The sequence below is a fragment of the Chiloscyllium plagiosum genome, unplaced genomic scaffold (genome assembly GCF_037043375.1).
Source record: "Chiloscyllium plagiosum isolate Xiang-an unplaced genomic scaffold, Cpla_swu_hap1 HiC_scaffold_25, whole genome shotgun sequence".
Taxonomy (NCBI): domain Eukaryota; kingdom Metazoa; phylum Chordata; class Chondrichthyes; order Orectolobiformes; family Hemiscylliidae; genus Chiloscyllium; species Chiloscyllium plagiosum.
In genome coordinates, this window is record NW_028270163.1 from 37,512,015 (window position 1) to 37,536,240 (window position 24,226).

The 24,226-nt window shown below is 40.1% G+C and overlaps 1 protein-coding gene across 6 annotated transcripts in view; it reads left to right on the forward strand.

Moving 5' to 3' along the window:
- Nucleotides 1-24,226, forward strand: part of bahcc1b (BAH domain and coiled-coil containing 1b) — a 248,990-nt gene that overhangs the window by 114,997 nt on the left and 109,767 nt on the right. For all 6 annotated transcript variants that reach the window (XM_043714770.2, XM_043714769.2, XM_043714772.2 and 3 more), the window contains exons 8-11: nt 1,896-2,057; nt 7,591-7,802; nt 8,947-9,319; nt 15,307-16,173. In XM_043714770.2, coding sequence (XP_043570705.2) covers nt 1,896-2,057; nt 7,591-7,802; nt 8,947-9,319; nt 15,307-16,173 — 1,614 coding nt within the window. The remainder of the gene's footprint in view (nt 1-1,895; nt 2,058-7,590; nt 7,803-8,946; nt 9,320-15,306; nt 16,174-24,226) is intronic.

Consider the following 24,226-nt stretch of genomic DNA (forward strand, 5'->3'; position numbering starts at 1 on the left):
AACAGAACTCCAGTTCTCAACCTGCCCTGGTTAGTTTCGAACATGCACACTTTGCGTAGTGTGAATTCTGGCATCCAAGTAACTCATTTAGTTCTGTAACCAACATGCCATCGTATCTTTCATAAAAAGATCCTTTGGCCTCACAACAGTTTAAATCTGTAAAACAAAATTACATTGCAACCACCTGGCAAGCATGGCGGATAGAAGTATTTACAAGGAAACTCTAAGGTTCTGACCTGAAATGTCAACTCCCCTACTCCTCTGATGCTGCCTGACCTGTTGTGCTTTTCACAGCTGCACACTTTATCAACTCTTTTTGAGAGACAAATAGTTTCGAAATGGTTGAGGAGAAGTTTTATTGCACAGATTTCAGGTGGACTTTCATTTCCTAGCTTCAGTGGTAAGGGTGAATGTCTCCACAGTCTTGGAATGATTAGCTTGATTAGCTTCTCTACAGTGTGGAAACAGGCCCTTCAGCCCAACCAGTCCACACCGACCCTCCGAAGAGTAACCCACTCAGACCCATTTTCCTCTGACTAATGCAACTAACACTATGGTCAATTTAGCATGGCCTATTCACCTGACCTGCACATCTTTGGATTGGGGGAGAAAACCGGAGCACCCAGAGGAAACCCACGCAGACAGTTGCCCGAGGCTGGAATTGAACCTGGGTCCCTGGTGCTGTGAGGCAGCAGTGTTAACCACTGAGCCACCGTGCTGCCCCAAACCATAGGGCTGCTCTCTCTCATTGGAGAGGAATAACTTGTGATGGTTTAACTTGAGGGCCACCTTGCCTCAGGCGATGGGAGAGGTTGAGAAGGAGAGTCCTTCATGATCAGCTTGGTCAGTGCCGGAATTGAACCTATGCTATTGGCATTTCTCTGCATGACAAGCCAGCTGGCCAGCCAACTGAGCAGCAACACCAACAAACATTTATTTGGTGCCTTGAATGTACCAAGATGTCCCAAAACACTTCACAGAAATGCAATCAGATAAGTGAGGAAATAATGGGAGGGAAATGTAAAAACAAGAAATGAAGAGGGAGAAAGGCATTATTGCTGTGTTGAAGTCATCTCATAATCTTGCTTTGTTGTTACTCCCTGTGGAAGGATATGTGCCTGTCCTTTCTTTTCTAAATTACTTTCTTTCTAGTTTCACTCCCATTCGCAAATTCATCAAACGAGTCAACTTAATTGACCATAAATTATATGGAGGAGGAATATTCCTGTGATACAAAATTTGCTGATAACACTGATACTGTGTGCCCAGCAGAACAATGAAAATCAGTAAAGTTCAAAGTGAACTAAGCTGCAAAAGCGAATAGCCCTTTATGTGCGTACATTTAATGGACCCTGGTTCAATGTGTTTCCACTTATCATTCATTCTCATTTAAGTTATGTCAAACTATCAGTTTATATTAGAAAATTGCATTACCCTTTTCCCATTTTGTTTAAAGCTAATACAAAAGCATGCATTTTGCTTAATTTCTTTCATGATGGAGTTTGTTAGACATCTGATAGAACTGTGGATGATCTGTGGATGGAGCAAATAGTGATGGATCAGATGACCTGTTCTCTTTTCTTGCTTCCTTTGGCATTATCACTGTGAGACATTTTATCAACAATGTGCTTAAAAAGGATAAATATTTTACTAGTGAGTGATAGCTGAATATGGGAAGTTTGCACAAATGCTGGAACACATGGGAGAAGATTTTTTTTGGTTATATTGTATAATGACACAGCAGATGCATTTAAAAGTAGGTGCTTGATAACTCACTGCACATAATGACCAGAGCAATGCATTCCCTGTAATTGTGCATCACAATATTTACATTTTAACCTTTCTTTACTCAGTTTGTTTTTACAAATGATTGTTTTCTTTATTCACCAACACAGGAATCGGTCACCCAGCTCTGCATTCAAATCTACCACCTGGATTCCCAGCATCGATGCCAAGTGCCATGCAGACAGTATTCCCACTCTCCCAAGATCCCTCAGCCCAGCTTGTTATCCTTCCCACTGAGCCACCAGCACCACACCCAACTCCTCATCACCTCGGTAATGCACTGTGTTAATAGTGTGCAGATTAGAGGCGGAAAATTCATCTTTTATTTTTGACACTTTTTCCGTGATTATTTCATATTATTTAAACAGGATGAACAGATGTAATTCAATTAGCATCAAAATCACTGTTCCTGAAAATGTGCATGCCTGACCCCATCCTTTTTGCCATGGTTACATAGTGCTTCATTTTACTGTAAACAGATGTGGTCGCGAAACCCTTTAGGATGCCCGTTGGATGTGCTAAGACATATTTAAATATAAGTTCTGTCTTTTTCTCTCTTTAGCTTGCATGTACACGGGTGTAGTTCTGTAGAAATAAGGTGCACATTATAATGCAGGAAACCACAATGTGAAAGAGATTTAATGATAAAGCAGTTCATTCGATATTTCCTTTCCTTTTCATAATTTATAACAATAAAATTAAATGAGCTTTAAAAGTCTACATAATAAAGACCAGATGGGAAAAGGAAGTCCTTCCTAGAGAATCTAGGTCATGTGAATCCGTACATATTGTTAACTTTGAAAAAGGTTATTTCGTCCACAAATAATGTTTTTCAAAAAACTTCAGGTGAATTGGACGTGTTGTGGTCTTCCTGTTGTCTTTTGTGTTGAAGTGTCACAATAAACATAGCAAGGAGCAATGAGAGAATAGGCTATTAGTTCATCATGTCATGAAGAGGTGAAACATATTCCCTTTCAAACCCCAGAATGGCCAAATTATTCTCCTTTTGCAGAATTTAATACCATATCATTTTCGGTTGACATATATAATTAGAACATATTTAGAAATGTATTGAAAATCAGATCCATATGTTTTGTATTTAACATTATCCGAATCTTCACAAGCATTTTTTTTTCAAAGTATAAACAGATTTAAATAAAGTAACCCCTCACAAAAAAACATGATTTTTCACATGGTCTGTGATCATAGCATCCATTTTAAAATAGATTTTAAAAATCTATTGTGCCATGTATTCTTTGATCCTGCATGTTTGTACTGAGAGGAGAAAGGATGACCAAGGGTCTTGAATCTGATCCTGTCACGATGCCCAAGGGGAAAATCATAAATCAAAACCACCAAATTTGCTGAATGACTTCTCAAAGCAAAATTCCATCTTCGTAGCTTTTTCTTTAACATAAGTTAGAAATACGTATCTACACAGTTCCACAATATGCTGCTCTTCATTTACACATGGCAGGTCAGAAGAGTTAGTTAACCACAGCTTTCTCCTCCCAGTTTTATGAGTACAGTTATTGTCAGTAAGACGCACTCCTGTAAACCCCTCTCCCTTGATTCACAACAGTCTTGATGATGTGGTTTTGTGAGTTATTTTTCAACCTACCAAACAATCAGACCCCAGTTCATTGTTTATCCTCTTCTGGAAAACTCCCCAGGTCTTTAATGTCTCTGAGCTGTTCATGTAGTTTTTAAATATTTTTTAGCCAGCTTGCACAGTGCGTCCAAGAGCTGTTACCCCTTTGCTGTCAAACACCCGGAGGGTGATCTGCTCATTCTCCTCAAAAATTCACTGTATTCCTCAAGTATCCTATTTGTGTGTTGATGCCCTCCATCCTTCAACTTCTTATCTTGAACCTTTATGTCTATAGCTCCTTTTTTGTCTGCCAGCCATATGGCTTCTTTCTTAAATTTCTTCCTGTTGATTCTCCTTCCAGGTTAAGTGTCACTGGACACATGGAACAGTATTTATTGTCCAAGATCCAATTTGATCACATTATAATTGATATAAACTCAATTTTTTTTCAAACATTCCTGAAAACAACTACAGATTATACCAACCTTTCAATGCATTACAAATTGCCTCACAGTACTAATTCAGGGTTCATAAGACTATAAGACTTAGGAGCTGAAATAAGGCCATTCAGCCCATCGAGTCTGCTCCCATTTTTTTCCGGTAACCTTTGATCCCCGTGACAATCAAGAACCTATCTATCTCAGTCTTAAGCATATCCAATGACCTGGCCTCCATTGCCTTCTGTTGCAATGAATTCCATAGATTCATCACTCTCTGGCTGAAGAAGTTGCTCCTTACCTCCATTCTTAAAGGTCTTCCCTTTACTGTAAGGCTGTGCCCTAGTGTACTAGTTCCTCCTAACAATGGGAACATCTTCCCAGCATCCACTCTGTAAAGACCATTCAATATTCTGTAAGTTTCAATTCGATCCCCCCTCATCTTTCCAAATTCCATTGAGTATAGAACCAGAGACCTCAGACGTTCCTCCTATGTTAAGCTTGTCATTTTCGTGAACCTCCTCTGAACATGTTCCAGGGCCAGTATATCATCTTGAGATATGGAGCCCAAAACTGCGCAAAATACTCTAAATGTATTCTGACCAGAGCCTTTTGGAGCCTCAGAAGTACATCCCTGCTTTATATTCAAGTCCCTTCAAAATAAATGCCAACATTGCATTTGCCTTCCTAACTACTGACTCAACCTGCAAGTTTACCTTGAGAGGATCCTGGACTAGAACTCCCAAGACTCTTTGCACTTCAGACTTCTGAATTTTCTCCCCCTTTAGAAAACGGTTCATACTTCTATTCTTCTTACCAAAGTGCATGACCTCACAATTTCCCAAGTTGTACTCCATCTGCCACTTCTTTGCCCACTCTCCTAACGTGTCCAAATCCTTCTGCAGCCTCCCTGGCTCCTCAATGCTACCTGGCCCACTACCTATCTTTGTAATGTCTGCATACATAGCCAGAATGCCTTCAGTTCCTTCATCTAAGATCATTAATGTATGAAGTGAATAAAGGTTAAAGATTATCACAATCTAAACTTAATTACGCAGGATGAAAGTCATGGAATTATTGGGAGGATGAAGACCAGTGCTACCAATGTAGTTCCCAGCAAATAGGAATCCCTATCAAAGCTGGTTCTGCCTTGACACCACTGAACATTAACAATCTAATTCAGATAATCTTAAATAAATAGACTATGTAAAGATAGAAATTTACTCTCCAGGAAATTATGCTCAACCTGACTTGAAAGTAAGTACAAACAAATGCAGAAAGAGATAAGGTATTTCATTCCTCAGAGTTTATCCTAACGCACCAACAAATTCACTCAATCACCTTTCCATAAAATGTTAGGGTTAGTTCATTAGGCCTATAGATGACCAGATCCAAAAGGAGTGAGTGGCTGAGAATCTGGATAACAGTATTGCATCTTAATCACTGTATTCCCTATGCTTCATTTGAGAATGGTTCTTGTTAAAAGCATGTAATTCTGTATCTTACTATAATCCGGTGGAGAATGTGTCAAAGCTGGTTGTTTACACTGTTGTGTACATTGTTAACATACGTGTTACCAAAGAATTCTGCAAATTATAATAATACGCTAATTCAAAAGAGATTCACTTGGCTGATTATTAGGAAGAAGGAGTTGACTTATCAAGAATGGCTAAACATGTTAAGCAATAGACAATAGACAATAGGTGCAGGAGTAGGCCATTCTGCCCTTCAAGCCTGCACCACCATTCAATATGATCATGGCTGATCATCCTTAATCAGTATCCTATTCCTGCCTTATCTCCATAACCCTTGATTCCACAATCCTTGAGAGCTCTATCCAACTCTTTCTTAAATATTCATTGGAGTTTCGAAAAATGAGAGGAGATTTTATTGATGCATACAAGATTCTGAGGGGGTTTGACAAAGTAGATGTTTAGAAGATGTTTCCACTAACAGAGGAATCTGGACATAATTACAGAATAAGAGGATCCTCATTTAAACCTAGATGTGAAGGAATTTCTGCTCTTCAAAAGTAGTGACTGTCTGGAATTCTCTATCTCAGAGAATTGTGAAGGCTCCATCACTGAAGGTATTTAAAGAGGAGGTAACTAGATTTTTGAACTATTGAAGAGTTGAGGACTATGAGGAGCTGGCATGAGTGAGGAGTTAAGGCCTGGAGTTAAGGAGTTAAGATCAGTCATGATCCTATAGAATGGTGGGACAGGCTAGAGGAGCTGTGAGAATGTAAGGACTGCAGATGCTGGAGATCAGAGTCGAAAAGTGTGGCACTGGAAAAGCACAGCAGGTCAGGCAGCATTCAAGGAGCAGGAGAATCAACATTTCGAGCATAAACCCTTCATCTCCGGCTACTATTTCTCATGCTCTTACAAATGAAAGTTCTGCAGCATTGCTTTTGCAAGTAAGAAATTTATAAACTGTAACACGCTTGTCAAATTCAGGTAGTGGTCCAGAAGTACTCAATACTTCAAGATTGTTTTGCACTCATAATAAAACACAACATCAGAAGATTTAGAAGTTCCATCACATCCTGTTTCTGTGAAAGGATAGGTTAGAATAAATACATGGTGTGATCTGACTTCAACTCAGTGGGGAGGAATGGAACAGCATAAAAGAAAGTATACCTAGTAGTTTAGAAGAAACAAGATAGAAAGGTTTCGAAGAGCATTGACTATAATAATTTCGAAAACATAGAGAGATGTGATATAACCAAGAGATCAAAAACAAGAAGTCATGACTGAGGAAATGATTGCCTTCATGTAATAATCTTCCTTAGTCTATCTTCTATTTTGAGAGAGAAGTCAAAAACTCACTTCTGGAGGAAATTTTAGCAAATGGATGACATGCAGGACTTCTGTTTGAGTTTAGAGTAGTGAGTAGGTAGTGAGACTAAAAATGTTCATAGTGTGCTTCAGTGTAATAGGTTTCAGCTATTGTCCAGACTTGACCGACAGCTTAAGAAACAGGTTTTGAAGAATTGACAGATTGGTATTGCCCCTTGAAGCATGGCTATCGCAAGAGACTAGGAAGCATTAAGGGTATGTGATCTGAAGGAATGTCACATAGATTCAATGGAAATTGGTTAGGATTGAATGATTGGTAAAGAAGGAACAGATTGAGAGTGTTAACCAGGGTCTTGGGACTCCTGAGTAAAAGGAGAAAAAAATCTGAAGATGAGTCATGAACAGCAGCAAAGATAGAACAATTGAGAGAACACTGGATATGTCCATATTTTTTGCTTCGAGGCTAAATGGTGGCAACCTATTCAGAAGAAAATAGTGCCAGATTTTTCAAAAGTTGAGTTGAATGTGCACTCTTTGATCTGTGCTCTGCACATACTGCATGTGTGTGGGAGCAGGTGTTGGCTGCAATAAGATGCAAAAGTGGAAATATGTTCTCTAATTCAGCATTTAAATTTGCCCAAGAATCTCACCATTGAAAATAACATTGTTAAAACCTCTGCTGTGTTATGAATGTCAGGAATCATTGACATGCACCAATGTAATCTAATGAAACCTACTGGGTACTAGATTAAGATTGACTCCAAATGTGAACCTTTTCTTTGTTCATTTTTGCATTAAATCATTCAATTTTATGAGGAACTAAGTTGGTTTCTATGTAAAATTTGATATCTTGTGAATTGATTGCAATGCAAAATGATTTCAGAATGAACACTGTAATATCTCAGAACAACAGGATGTCTTTGAGTGCACTGTGATATTATCTAAATGGAATTCTTTGTTTGCTGGGGTTCTCCAGCTGAAGTAATGGATCCTGCACATTCTCTCTGGCCTCCTATCTACCCGGCGAGAGCGCCCACATCACATATGCAGCATCCAGGACAGCTCTCGGTCTACCCTCGCTCCCCGCTTCTTCGACAGCAGGAACTCTACATGCTGCAACAACAGCAACAACAACAGCAACAACAGCGGGCACAAGCACTTGAACTCCAACGGCACTCACAACTTGTGGTGAGATTAAAATGCAATGAATGAATTTAGCTTGTGCAGTTTATTTGTGACAATTTATATGTTTTGACCCTCATTCTCCTGCTCCCCAGATTGGTTTTTATTTCACCTTCAGCTATACAGTGTAAGGAGCACCTTGTCTTTTGTAGCTATACAGTGTAAGGAACGCCTTGTCTTTTGTAGCTATACAGTGTAAGGAGCACCTTGTCTTTTGTAGCTATACATCTGTTCTGTTTGATGACCAAAGATCATGTAAACTGGTTCCTGAAATGGAAAGTCATGATGGGCACCAAAGGCTCTGTTCTCAGCTGGAGTTTTGATCATGTCTGTCTATTCTCAGCTCCCTCTCTGGCTATGAGACTACAGTAATTGAGTGGTGCCATGGGAGTTCTAGAGCATGAGAGGAAGTTGTGAAAGAAGCTATCAAATTGGATGTGGGAATCCCCAGTGGAGCTTGTAAATTTAAAACATAAATGCACATTTCATTGACAAAGTGCAGCTCTATTTGATTTGGATAATTGTGTCTCTGTTACCAGTACAAGAGATAAAGTATTATTGCTGGGCAAATTAAAGTATTGTTGCTAGGTAAAGGTGGCACAATGGGTAGCACTGCTGCCTCACAGCGCCAGGGACCCGGGTTTGATTCCAGCCTCTGGTGACTGTGTGGAGTGTGCATATTCTCCCTGGGTTCTGCTGGGGGTTCCTTGGTTCCCTCCCATAGTCCAAAGATGTGCAGGTTATGTGGAATGGCCATGCTAAATTGCCCATAGTGTGCAGGGATTTGCAGGCTTGGTGGATTAGCCATGGGAAATGTGGGGATAGGGTGGGTCTGGATGGGATGCTCTTCAGAGGTTGGTGCAGACTTGTTGGGCCGAATGGCCTTTATTTGCACTGTCGGAATTCCATAATTCAAAGTTATTTAGGTTACAGTATTAAAGTAGGTGGATGGTATTACAATAAAGAGAAGCCATGGTTTAACTGAATGGCAAAATAAGCTTGAGCAGCTAAATGACCACCTCCTGTTCTAATGCTCTGAAGTAACTTAATGGTTCAATTGATGTGTTCTTACTTGCAGGAAAATGGCGACAAACCAGAAGCTTCGACCTTAACAGTCTGAGTTAACCGCTTGAATTTGTCTTTTCTTCAGGATCATCGGAAGGCAGACGAACGTCGGTTAGAAGCCGAAGAACATACTCTGGAGAGGAATAGGAGGTCAAACAAAGCAGTTGCCTTAAGCTCTCCCAAGAATCTTTCTTCGCCTGTCATACTGCCATCCAGTATGTGTTCTGCCAAACTTTCACCATGCCACCATTCTCCTTCTCTTGGACCCAAGTCAGGGAGTCCCACCCCCCAGCCCAGTGCTGTGTGTGCTTTACCTTCTTGTCCTTCTTCAGATCCTGCCACTGTCCCACAATCCTCAGCAGTCAGCCCTCCTTCCCAGAATTCCACAGGAAATCAAACAGCTGAAAAGCGAGTGGAGAGACAACCACCTCAACATTATCCAGAATCTTTTGAGCCAGGTATGTCGATGCAGAATAAGCTATTGTTATGGACCATACCAAACCCCCTCAAAATATTACAAAGGGATCTTGATCAAATGGGTCAATGGGCTGAAAAATGGCACACTGAGTTCATTCTGAATAAATGCAAGTTGTTGCATTTTGCTACAACAAACAAGGGTAGGGCTTATACAATTAATGATGAGGTCTTGGGTAGTGTTGTAGCTATACATCTGTTCTGTTTAATGACCGAGAAAGATCATGCAAAATGATACCTGGACAGAGGGACCTTGGGGTTCAGGTATATAATCCTTTGAAGTATGCGACACAAATAGACAAGGTGGTTAAGAAGGTGCTCAGTCCTTCGAGTTTGGAGTTGGGAAGATATGTCGAGGTTGTACAGGACATTGGTGAGGCCTCTTCTGGAATATAGTGTCCAGTTCTGGTCACCCAGATATAGGAAGGATATTATTAAGCTGGAGAAGGTTCAGAAGAAATTTACCAATATGTTATCGGGTGTGAAGGTTTGAGTTATAAAGAAAGGCTGGATAGGCGGGGACCTTTTTCATTGGAACGTAGAACATTGAGAGGTGACCTTATATGAGTTTATAAAATAATGAGTGATATAGATAGACTTAATACTAGTTGTCTTTTCCCTCAGATGGGGGATTTCAAGACTAAGGGGCACATTTTTAAGGTGAGAGGAGAGAGATTTAAAAAAGATGTGGACAAGTTGTTTACACAGTGTGTGGTTCACATGTGCAATGAACTTCCTGAGGAAGTATTGGATGTGGGTACAATTACAATGTTTAAAAGACATTTGGATAAGTACGTGAATAGGAAAGAATTGAAGGGATTTTGGCCAGGACCAGGGCAGGTTGGACTAGTTTAGTTTTGGATTATGTTTGGCATGTACTGGTTAAACCGAAGGGTCTGTTTCTGTGCTGTATGACTCTATGACTCTAAGATAGTCGAGACTCTGACTTTTTCTTATTTTAAAGGCAAATGTAAGACATTGTGTTCCAAATGCGTTAAGCAAAACTCACTTTATTGTTACACTACAGTAAAACTATAGACAAAATAAAAATAAAAGAATTGGCTTAGCTGTAACTCTTGTGGAAATGCTTAATAAAATAATATATATATTAACTACTACGAACAAACTATTCCAATATAGTGACAACCATAAATACACTTTGGCAAAGGCAAATTCATTCAAATAGATTGTCTCACTTCAATTCTATCAGCAGGAAGAGAGCCCCAGCTTTTAGCTGTAACAGAGAGAGTCAGAGCTTCCACATCCAGCTTCAAGATCCCAGCAACTGTAGAAAGCTAAAACTGAATATCTTGGTTCTTTAGGAGCTTGACTCCACCCATTCAGGCTGCTTCTATTGTTCCTTTTTTTAAAAAAAACCAAGGTCTCCCAAGCTGTTTACTTTATTAGCTTTGGAGCAGACCACTTTTCACCACTGTCTCAATCTTACTTAATTGAAAAGGATAAAATCTACCTCTTAAAGCCATAATATTGTCACGCAATAAATATTCTGGATAGAATTGAAGCACTTCACTTGTTGTGAATCCTGGTATTTCAAAATCTGATAGTTTACATAAATACTTCAGCAGAGCACTAGCCAATTGAGCAGTGATATCCTCAGTATATTATTGTAAACATGTTAGGCTTCTTAATACTTAATTAAAATGAAGGAAAGTGATTGGTGTGATAGTGAATAAATTGGTGTATGACCAACCTTTAGCATTAATCTTTCATGGTGTATGGATGTCCTTGGCAGAGCCAGCATTTGGTGTCCATCCCTAATTGTGTTTGAACTGATTGATTTGAATGGATTCGGCCATTTCAGAGGAAACAACCAGGAGCAGAACCAGGCATACTTAAAAATGAGGTGCCAACTTGGTGAAGCTACAGCAGAGGATGACTTACGTTCTAATCAGCAGAAGCAGCATGCAATGGGAACACTGAAGTATCCCAACTACCAATAGATCAGATCCAGTCACAAATGGTTGGTGACAATTAAACAAGTAACTATGTGAAGGAGGCTCCAGAAATATCATCACCTGTGTTGATGGAGGAGCCCGGCACATCAGTACTAAAGACAAGGCTGAATAGAACTGCAATTTATTGTCACTTATATTTACAAGTGTTTACAACCAGAGATACCAAATGGATGACCCATCCCAGACTTCTCCTGAGGTCCCCAGCTTCACAGATGCCAGCCTTAGCTAACTCCATGTGATACCAAGAAATGGCAGAAAGCACTGGCTACTGTAAAAGTTATGGGCCCTGACAATATCTCAGTTTAGTGCTGAGAATTAGCTGCACCTCTTGAGAAGCTGCTGTAGTACATTTATAATGCTGGTATCCACTCAACAATATAAAGAAGTAGCCGGATGTGTCCAGTCCACAAAAAGTGCAATAAATCCAATGCAGCCAATTACATGTCAATCTGCTTTCAATTATCATGAAAGAGATAGAAAATGTCATTCAGTGCTATCAAGCAGCTCTGAGCAATATCCTTCACTAATGCCCAGTTTGAGTTCCAGCAAAACCATTGCCTCAAGACTTTATTATAGCCTTTGTCTAAAGATGGACCAAAGAGCTGAACTCCAGAGATGACAGTGACTGTGCTTGATCTTTGTTGGAACATATTGTTCCAACATATTGTTGGAAACCCAACATCACATATGACAGGAAGTCCTCAGGAAAATGACCTTGGTCCCATTACCTTCAGCTGCTTCCTCAATGACCTTCCCTCCATCATGAGGTCAGAAGTGGGAATGTGCGATGATGATGGCACAGTGTTCAGCACCATTCCCGACTCCTGAAGCAATCTGTTCCTCCAGCTGAGTGGCAATTAACATTCATGCCACACAATAACCACTTCCAACTAAAGAGAATCAAACTACCTCTGACTGATGATCAACAGCATTTCTAATGCTGAATATCCCACCATTAAGATCTTGCAATTCTGTTTGACCAGAAAGCTAAGTGAACCAGCTATACAAATACAATGGCTAAAAGAGCAGATCATAGGCTAAGAATCCTGCAGCAAGTAACTCAACTTCTGACTCTTCACAGCCTGTTCACCATCTATAAGGCACATAACAGGTGTGATGTAATATCCCCACTTGCTTGGATGAGTGCAGCTCCAACAACACTTAGAAGCTTGTTGACACAATCTAGAATAAACCAGCCAACTGGCGCCCTATCCACCACCTTAAATGTTTATTTCCTCAACCAGCAGTGCACAGTGACAGTAGTATGTGCATCTGCAGGATGCAGTGCTGTAACTCCTCAAGACTTATTTGATAGCACCTTGCAAACCCACAGCTCAACCACTTTGAAGAACAAAAGCAGCAGATGCATAGCACTGTTACCACCTGTGAGTTCCTCTCCAAACCATACACCATCCTGACTTGGTAATTAATCACCATTGCTTGATGGTTGTTGGGTCAAAATACTAGAGCCCCATCCCTAACAGCATTGCCATTGTGTTGACATCAGATGGACGACAGCAGTTCAAGAAGGTAGCTCACCACCATTTTCTCAAGGGCAATTAAAGATGGGTAACATATACTGGACTTGCCAACAATGCCTACATCCCACAAATAAGTACAAAAAAAAGTGGGAGGGCGCAACCTGAGAATACTAGTCATGGGGATGGTCCACCAACAAGTGGAGACTGTTTTGTTCATTCACACATTTCCCGTTTTGGCATGCTATCAGGAATATATTGATAAGTGGAGAACTTTTGAGTTTTAAATTTCAAGGTTATTTACTGCCAATCACTGAGTAGATGATTTGGTAAATCAAATACTCTTTGACATACCAAAAGGAATGCAAAACTCACCAGCTTTCAATAAGTGAGAACTGCTGAGTTTTTACCTGGACAACCAGGAGAAGTACTTTGAGACAATGAGAATCTCATCCTCATGAGCATGAAGAAGCTCATTGCCTGAATTTTCAGCTTGCACTGTGGGTAGGAATGTTGTGGGGATGCGCTGATCTTGAAAACAGTGGCATCAGTTGGTGTGCCAGTTTCCCAACTCTGGCCATCTTTGTTGAGACACATTCAGGGCCAGTGGAGTTTCTCACCCCCAGTTGTTCACCATCTTTAAAAGAGGCTGACTGGGGACTTCACTGAGGCAGCTGCCTGGAGATGGGTACCCAATGGCAGACGAGGGTATGGTGTGCCAGATAAACTGAGGGTCCGTCTCTGGCTTGCAGTGCGTGCAGCCAAAGGCTGTCCCTTGGAAGGGGTCCTTTTTCCTCCCCTTTCCTCCCTTTGTCCTGGCTGGCTGGCTGGCTGCTAAATCTATTATTCTTTCATAAATTAACATTTTGAAAAAGTTGCGGAGAAGGCATCTCCGTGTTGAAGCACCCTCTCAGTTCCTTACACTTTGCCTTCGGGGCCGACTCCCAGCTTTGAGAGCACAGCAGCCGCACTTCAATTGGATGTGGAATCAGTTCCCATGTCAACTGTTTCCTGCCAGCTCCCCATCGCCTTCAAATCAGCCCTCCCAACGAACAGTCCAGGACACAATCCCAGGACACAAACTGTCTGACTTCTTTTGAGAGAGATAAGACAGGCAATCACCGAAGAGAAAGGCTGTATAGACAAGCCTTGTCCTATGCTTTTGAATCTTCGTGTACTTTCCAGGATGCTTAAAACTAAAGCCCCTTTGCAGCAAGCTAATGCATAGCTATTGCATCCAACAAACACACAAGGCACAAAAATCCAATATATTTTCTTCTAATTGTCAAGGTTAGATGATCTGCAGCTGATGAAATTCCTTTGTTTTATTTTGAAAAAAGAAAAGGAAAATGTCTGGGCAGTCTTTGAGCTATGAACCTTTTTATCCTTCACCAGTCCTTGGGAAGGAAGCTGTGTGGTGGAAGGATACATTTTCATTTGGTGGTAATGTCAAAAGAGGTGGATGGATATCATTAATTGCACTCTGTTGATGACAAGGTAGTCAGGATGCTGCCAACCAGGATAAAGTCAGAGGAACCTTCAGAGTTCTTGGGGAAGACAAAGTAATAACATTTGTTTTGTTGCTTGAGTGCAGCGTCAGTTGTACAGTCGGAGAGATTATCAGTTCAGGATGGAGGGTGTCGCTGCGATGAGGTTTAACCCTTTCACCCTAAAGTTTCCAATTGCTCAAAGTTTCTATCATTACTAACTTCTGCTCCCACTTCCTGTGCATCCTATTTTTGTTCTGTTTTTTGTTAGTATTTTTTAACACTTACGTGACAGTTTGTGAACACGAGACCAAAGTGATTTTCTATTAAGTTTCAAAAGGTTAACATAAGAATAACTATCATGACGTTATGATTCCAGTCACTGAAAGTGGTGACTTATCCTCTAAGCTATATTCACTTTATCAGATTGAAAAGGAGAATAAATTTATATGGACTTAATGCAGCAATTGCATTGTTCTATAGTCTTCCAGATCACAGTTGTTGTTTTCGTAGAACAGAATCATACAATAAAAAAATCCCCATGGACAATTATATACCAGAAAAAATAAATTCTTGATATCAGAAACCTCTCCCTGCCAGTAAATCCACATTGAATAGTTTGTTTTATTCATTCATGTGACGTGTGCATTGCTGGCTGGGTCAGCATTTGTTGCCCATTCCTCATGGAACTGAATGGCTTGCTTGACCATTTCAGAGTTAACCACATTACTGCGGTAGTCACATGTTGGCCAGACCAGGTGAAAATGACAAGATTTCCATCTCTAAATGACATTTTGAACCAAATAGGTTTCAACAACAATTTGACTGTAGTTAAATGGTGGCCATTAAGTTGGCTTTTAATTCCAGATTCTCATTGATTCATGGTGAAGTTGAAATACATGTCCCCAGAACATTACCCTAGTCTCTGGATTACTAGCCCTGTGAAAGTACCACTACACTACTGACTCTTTTTGGTAGTTATTGAGAGTTGTGTTGGATAAAACATGCTCCTTTTCCCTCTCTATTCCAGATCTCCCGCCTGGCTATACATACACAGCCGTTGCAATGGGCTACAGTTCCCCTTCTCCACTTGTGCACTCTGCTGATCTAGCGGACCCTGAAACTATGCAACCTGTCACCACGGCAGCTGAACCAGAACAGTCCAGAACCTTTACGCCGGGTGAAAAAATTCACTGTGATACTCAGTCAAACCTGGCGGAGGAGGTAAACCCTACTGACAAACAGATCACAACTAATAACCTGGATGTAGTAGAGCAAAAGATGCATAAAGTTCTCTGCACCTCAGAAAAAAAGGATGCAGTAAATACATTGCTAGCAGAGAATTCAACTGTGGAGCAACTTGAGTCATCTGTGAAAGAAAACATGGAATGCTCAAGGCATTTGATTGCTTCTCAGGGAATTGTCACTGATGGAGGACTTACAGGAGAAGAAGGAGGACAAGACAATTCAGTGACCAAGTCACCTCACTCAACCAGTGAATCCCGGACACTACCCGATGAAACATTGGATGTAAGGAATTCTGATTGCTTGGGTTCAGTAGCTGAGATGGACTTAAACCAGGAATGCAGAATAGTTGAAGAAGCCAAACAGGTGAATCAAGATGAGGACTCAGAAACTAGCCACGATGCCTCAGAGAGGGATGAAGTGTTCAAATGGAGGTTGGACTGCATGGCAGGGATGGACGCCCTCGTGGCTGCTGGCCTCAGCATGGGTGAACTCTTTGGTTTAGAGCCTGTGGTTCCCAGTGCCCCCATAGCACCTTCATGCCCTCCAACCTCAACCTATTACCCCGGCTCAGGGATGCATGGAATAGCTCTGCTGAGTGAACTGGCTGAACTCGAAAGGCAGCGACAGAGCTATGATGGCACGAGTCAAGGTAATTACCTTAAATTATCTCTACTCTGCTTAGTATCAGTGTCTGTTCAATTACTCTTTCTGACTTTATTAAATCTTTGATTTTGATTGTTCCTATGAATGGATAATCCCCTTCCTCCTTCCAAACATACTGAAATCAAAGAACCTGGATGATAACAAAAACATATAATTTTTGAAAATCCAGATGTCAAAAATGAAATTTCAAAATATAAATGAATTTGATTATCCAGCAAAGAACGAGACAAAGCAGAACATCAAGAGAAAGAACAAAATACTATTGATGTAGCACCACATGAAGGTCTTCAAGATATCTCAAAATAATTATAGTAAAGGAATTAGCTTTGAAGTGCAGTGACTGATGTGGCAACCAATTTGCACACAGCAAGGTTACGCAAATTGCGACTGGAGCTAGGAGGAATATTAAGTAGAAAATGTTTCAGTCTTTTCATTCAGTCAGGGAACTTTTGTATCCACCTTAGCTGGTAGACTGCATATTGGTTCGATGTTTTATCCACATTTATTCTCAGAGATTCTACAATTGATGTCTGACTTGTGCTAAATTCAATAAGCTGAGCCAGAATGGTGTTAGGGATACTGGTCTTAACACACCTCATATTAAAAAAAGGGAAGTCAGCCACAGTTGCTGCCTGCTACTTGTTATCCAGTAACACTTGGTGAAAGTGTATAAGTGAGGTCAGAGCTGTGCATGGCTATAATGTTGAAGATTGCCTGTCAACACTCTCTATCATGATTCAGCCATAAATTCCGGACACTTGGCTAAACTCCCAGATGGTGCTCAGAGTCCATGGGACTCTACCAAGTAGTCAACACCTTCAAAGGGGGCAAAGGAGAACATTTGTTGAGAAAAGAAAAAAATGTATTATTATGAACGAGCAAAATTCCCAATGGAGTGAAGGCCAAATTTCTGAAATTCAAGGATTTTTCCTACTTGGTTTAACACTATCACAAATCTGGTATTTGCATTATATAAGCAAACATGCAAGGTTATAATGAGCTGATAGTTTTTGGGTTATTAGAGAAATAATGTGTTTTACTCAACTAAGTTGGTGAAATTCTAGATATTACAATAAAATGCAGCACCCAATTAAAAACCCTGTTTCAACTAGAAGTGAGATTTATGAAGATAATTAAAACAATTCAATGATAAAGCTGCAAAGTGTCAGCCTTGGCTTAATGGCAGCATTCTGATCTGAATTAAAAGGTCATAGGTTCAAATGTGATTCCAAAATCGTTTTTGGCACTTCAGTTCAAAGATAAATGAAGGAGTTTCCAGATTCCTTAGAAACAGTTATCCCTCAACTAGTACCTAAATCAGATGATCAAATGATTTATTTTATTGCTATTTTTTGAAGTATTGCCGTGCACAAATTGGCTACTGTATTTCCTATGTTATTAAAGTCCAGAATTGTTTAATTGACTATAAAATACTATAAGTACATGCAAAACTTTTCATTTTATAAAGCATCCACAAAGTAAATACATACATGTGAAAATACATGCATTTCTCATTCAGAACATATATGCAGCAGCAATATTACTAAGTATCAGTAACTTGTCGAATAGCAAAATAATATAGATGCTTAAAATTTAAAATTAGGACAGGAAAGGCTGAAAATACTCAGCATGTCAGGCAGCATCAATGGAGAGATTAATCAAGGCTGGATAAAGTTAGAAATATAACATGTCCTAAGCAGTTGAGATGACAGTGTACCATAATGGTGATAGAGTGGAAGACAGGAGAGATTAACTCATAAAAAAGTTGGCGGGGTGGAGTCAAAGGGAATGGTAATGGAAAACCTGAAGAAAGAAAGGAAGTGTACCTAGAAGAGGTGTGAATAATGGAGAATGATGGACAGTGACCACTCTAAATCTAAAAACCAGAGGAAAACAGGAGACCAAAACATATAAAGGAAACAAATGGAGTCCAAGATTACAACTTGAAGTTGCTGAATTTAGTGTTAATCCATCTGTAATGTGGCAACTGTACGTAAATAAACAAAGAACTGTGGATGCTGGAAATCTAAAACAAAAACAGTTTTAAAGAAGGGTCACTGGACTTGAAACTGTTGACTCTACTTTCTCTCCACAGATGCTGCTAGACCTGCTGAGTTTCTCCAGCAATTTCTGTTTTTGCTGACTGTACGTATTGTGCACCACCTCAAATACAACAAAATTCCAAAGGAAAGATGAAACGTTGAGTTAAGAGACACAGAGTTAAGAGAGGAGTTAAAACCAGTAGTTGAAAATACAAGATTTCAGGATGTTTATGAAAATGGAGATGTCGTAATGCAGAGAGGTTTAGGAAATGAAGCCCAAATTAAAGGGGGACAATAACTGCCTAGATTGACTGGAAAGAACGTTTGCAGCCTAGGATGTGAGCCAATGAGATGTTTCAATAATAGGATGGGGAAAAGGCCTTTGAGATAAATGAGGTAAATACAAATGAGATTATTTATTCACCAAATTCTGAAGGGTTTGCTGAATAAAAACTATTTCGCGATGGAATAGTTTTGTTACCAGCCCCATTAAAATAGCTTGGGAACATGAAGTACATGATTAATTTTATGACTTATTTCAGTTTTTCAGAACATTTGTTTGTTTCCTTCATCCTTGTTCGAAATAATGCAGCTATTGTCATTCACCAATGACATCAAAATGCTGCATACATTTTAATTGAAATGATATAATCCATTTAAAATGAAGCTACTTTGCAATTGAGGATGTTGGGATTTATTGGTATAAAACAGCCTTTTTAAAACTCATGTTTTATTGTAGCACAGGTCGCAGCACAGGTCGCAGAAGGATGTGATGCACAGGATCAAATTAGTGGATCATTTCTTCTTTTGATATTTATAGAACAAACACGGCACAATGCAACAATGACTTATTTCCTGAATATCAAAACCTTCATACTCTTGCCAAAAAAAAATCCTTAGTGCCTGAAGCCCCTCTCTCTTTGTGTTACAAAAAGATAAAGAATTTGTCTTGTAAAACGATTCTCCCCAAGGACCTGCATTTCACTCTGATCTCAAAACATTGAGAGAAAACAATGCCAAGTGACTGTGATGTTGGCCCAATGCAATCAAACATTTCCTGCTGCCCACATCAGCATGGCAGCAACCCTCTCTGATCACTTCCTGCAGCTTTCAGACAGCAGTTTCACACAGGGAGCGACTTCCCCATGAAATCACTTAATTACAAGCCAAACAACACGTAAACGCCTCATTTAGAAAAAAATGTAAGGTTCAGAAAAGAGAAGGCGAGCAAATTGCTTTGATTTAATGCTTTACAAATTGAGGACTGCTCAGCTGAAGTAAATGAAGAGGAGGTGCTGGTTTTGGGCTGGGGTGGACAAAGTTAAAAATCCCACAGTGTCAGGTTATGGTTCAACAGCTTTATTTGAAAGTAAATGAACACAGCCAGATGCAACAGGGAGCTGGACAGTGTTTTACAACAGAAGGGATCGAGGGATATAAGGGTTGAGAATAGATTATATTATTATAAAATGTGGAACCATCTTCCCAGTGTTTTTCAGCCTCGTAGATTTAACTTCCGCTGGTTGCACAACTCTGCTTGAATGATTCTTGTAGAAAGTGAAAAAAAATGTTCAAGGCCTTTTGTTGTCAGAGATTTTTTTTTCCCTTAAGACTATGACTTTAGGTGTTGGTGTTTGCCTGGAAATGTGTGAGTCTGTTCTTACATAAAACAAGCATATGAATTAGGGGCTGAGCAAGGTCATTTGGCCCCTCAACCTGTCCAACCATTCAATAAACTCACATCTGATCTGATCACTCTACATTCCTGCCCAGCCACAAGAACCTGGCTTGAGGCCCACATTGTTATTCATTAGCAGTGGGAACCGATTGGTGAAAAGCAATTGAAAACAAACCCTGCAAATTACCTGGAAGCATCTGTTATACAAATCCCACCTTCGGATGTAAATGGTTTCAGGAAGTTTCGAACACTGCTACACTGTCCCTAGTAGTGTGTCAATCTCAACTCCTTGACAACCCGCCAACACCCCTTTCCCCCAGATTGTATCCATAAGGTCAGGATTGCCATTGGCTATATTTCAAAATAAATACATTTGCAAATTCGAAATTGCTTGCAAAGTAACTGTTGTGCTGTCGGGAAACACATTGCTCACAATGTGTCTCAAAAATAACAATGTGACAAGTAACCATATAGTCTTCTTTAATGATCCGTTTTTGAGGGGAGGCAGGTGTAGGGGGAGAGGATGTTTAAATGTTTAATTAGCGTTCAATTAATTAGTCACATAAGTTGTAAATAGACACATGTGTCGATTGGCCTGGCACCTCTTAGTTCTCCTTAAAATATTGGACTGATTGGGGTGGGCAGGTAGATAGTAGGAGGTAAAAACAATGACTGCAGATGCTGGAAACCAGATTCTGGATTAGTGGTGCTGGAAGAGCAAAGCAGTTCAGGCAGCATCCAAGGAGCAGCGAAATCGACGTTTCGGGCAAAAGCCCTTCATCAGGAATAAAGGCAGTGAGCCTGAAGCGTGGAGAGGCTCACTGCCTTTATTCCTGATGAAGGGCTTTTGCCCGAAACGTCAATTTCGCTGCTCCTTGGATGCTGCCTGAACTGCTGTGCTCTTCCAGCACCACTAAGGTAGATAGTAGGAGGTTGGCCCACTAGATTTTAACTTGCCTTCCCACTTCCAAACCTCTGAGCAGGTGAGCATAAAATCCAGCCCAGCATCTTATCTGAAAGCAGCAGCTCCCTTAGAACTGGATCAAAAGTTCAGCTAAACGTGTGTTGGAGTAGGGCTTGATTACACAGCCTATGAGTCAGAGGCAATATTGCAACCATTGAGCCAAGGCTGACACCTTCAGGAAGTGGTTTTCAGGGATTTCTTGGGAGACCATGGTGTAGCTGACATCAGACAAATGTTTCAAGCTCATTCTGGCTGCAGATAGACAGAATGCTGAGCACACACACCACACAAGTCGTCAGTATGACTTGTCATTCCGGACACTTGCTGAAATGTCAAACATGCTGCAGTTGTTTCACAGTCGCCACCAATGCTCAGGATTCCAGCTCACAATGTAAACGGGCTGCTCATCAGGGATTAAACAACATGGTGTGCTGCAGAGTTGTTGCACATAAAGTGCTGCCTATTATTCTTTATAAAGCTTGCCTCATTCTGGCAAGGATGTCACCTGATGCACCAAACAACAGGTCGTCTGCGCCATCACCCAAGAGCAATATCCTCTAACTCTTGGAAACCAGTGAGTAAAATCTCATTAACACCCAATCATTTAATCAAGGAAGGTCACATAATTTGCAAACGGAAAAATTATAATCCTGGTTTTCAACGCTATTTGATATCATTGTTGATTGTTCAACAGTGCAATGGGCTGAGACCAAAATTATTCACTGATCTATCGGGTTTATATGTAAGTGCACAGAGTTATGCTGCCTGAAAACTTTTCCTTATTAATCTGATAATGATGGACTTTGTCACAAAAGACAAACAAGATCTGTGTTGAAAAAAAATCATTAAATATACTGCCATATATAATTCATACCATGGATGAAAATGTAAGCTATATACACATTCACATATAGATTATCATAAACATGCACTCATTGGTGAAAGCAGGATGTCTATGTATATATGCACAAAATATAATTTAATGGCCCTGGGTTTTCCTGGGGACTGGCATATGGCAATGATTTGACAAAGGATCCTTTAAAATTATGGTGTCAGTGGCTTACGCCATTACTTATACTCTGCCATGCTTTCCTGGTACTTTTAGGCTGTTCATCTATTACACTCGGCATGAACAGTGAGAGGTTAATTGTCATTACTCCCCTATATTAAAATAAATGCCAATAGCCACTTTCCTGGATTCATGCCAAGCTTCATGCTGCTGCTCCTTCGACTGAAAACTAATTGCGCTGGGGACTGGCAGCAGTAAAATTGACAATAATCACAAAACTGGAAAAGGGACACTACAGCTTAAACTGAGCAACAACTGGCAACCATCATTGTCAGTTGACAGTAAAATGTGTGGAGTGCCATCTAAAATTAATTGCCCTACTACCTGAATACTCTTAGGGGACAGAGGTAGAAACACAAATAGTCAGGTTTCTACATCTCAGCAGAAGTGTTGAACAAAAGTGTGAGGTGCATAAATGGATCATCAAAACTTGTCTTATCGTTCATGTAAACAAATTTCCTTTTCTCCTTTTCCATTTCTTTCTGTTAGAGTTACAGGAAGCACAAACATATGGGTACGGGTATGGAATGAACTGCCAGAGGAAGTGGTGGAGGCTGGTACAATTGCAACATTTGGATGGGTATATGAATAGGAAGGGTTTGGAGGGATATGGGCCGGGTGCTGGCAGGTGGGACTAGATTGGGTTGGGATATCTTGTCAGCATGGAAGGGTTGAACCGAGGGTTTGTTTCCATGCTGTACATCTCTATGACACTATGACTCTGTACACCTAGGCCTATGTGCTAAACATCATTCCATGTCAGGTTTCCATACCTACAGGAAGGCTAATGCCTAATGTTTACAATCTTGTGCAGGACAGAATCAAACATTATGAAGGGACAGGCCTATGTCCTTTAATACTGTGTAATCCAGGCGATAGGGCAGGTCTGACTGGCTATTTCCAATGAAATTAATGTGTTTTTAAAAGATAGATGGTTGTAACTGACCAAAATTTACAAACTTAGAGTGAGGTCTAGCCCACCACCCTTTCAAAAGTGTACATGAATGAACCTTAGTGTTGAAGTAGGTGGGTCAGTGGGGAAGCTGAAAGAGACAGATGTCACCAACACTATGTTCCCCAAAATGGATACAGCCTTACAGTTGCTGCTAAAGAAGTTTCCATGAACCAACAAGCATTTAGCTTCCAAATGCCCTTAGTAATGACTTTAACACATAGGGAAGGCCTTGCTAAGATCAAGTATGTGAAATTGAGAATGATATTACGTATTAGCAGAAGTGGCTTACTGTTATTGGAGTCACACCTTGTGTGGCACTTTTAAAACAAATGAAGGTAAAATAAATTATACCTTTTAAATACCAGAAGGCTTTGTTTGATCAATGCAGTTTCTTATCAATGCATATTGTTCACACCAAGCCATCACTCTCTCTAATCACATCAGGATATCATTTGAACTGGACAGGAAAGTGACTAAGGCAGCCTCAACAATCTGTGAGCACTGTCACTCTTGTATGACTATTGCTGGGGTGCGTTCTGGTTTTTCCATCATCTGTGCTGCAGCATATCCTAATTAGAAATGCAGGAAAATATGGAATAGGTTATAAAGGAAGAGATTGGACTATTAGCAAAGTTTGCAGTGTATCCCCTTGCTTTCACAATTGTGAGAAAATCTAGGCCAATATATACACACATACATAAGATGTAGTCAGCAATACACACAGACACAGTCAATACATACCTAGCAACACACAGATTTGATCATATAAAATGTACCCATTTTGAGCATCAATTATTTCATTACAATTCACAATTCCCAGGCAAAACCATTTGAGTGTTCTGTTACTTACACTTGCTGGTTGCAGAATATAAATCTCATCACACACATATACACAGGATATTAAATTATTGAATCCATGCCGTCTCATTACATTTTTTAATCAATAAAAACTGTTATCAGCACAATTGATCACTTCTGGCCAAAATGATTGACTGTTCCTGAAGTATCGTAGGACATATTGAATGCATTAGTGATTCTTCTTTGGGGGAAAAAAAGTGAGGTCATTCCTATAGGATAACCATAGAATTGGAGAACAAGCATTGTATTTCAGTGCTCTGTGACATCATGTGTTTGTCTTGTTTAAGATGAGTTGACATAATTTGTCTATTTTTAGTCATTGCTCATTTTGAACATCGACACCAGCATTTTCCCGAAATTGGATTTTAACTCTTTGAGGATGGCCACGGTTTCATTCCAGAAACTGGGTCAATATTACTCTTAATGAGTATATTTTGGAAGATCCAAATTTTCTAACATGGTCTACCTGCTGT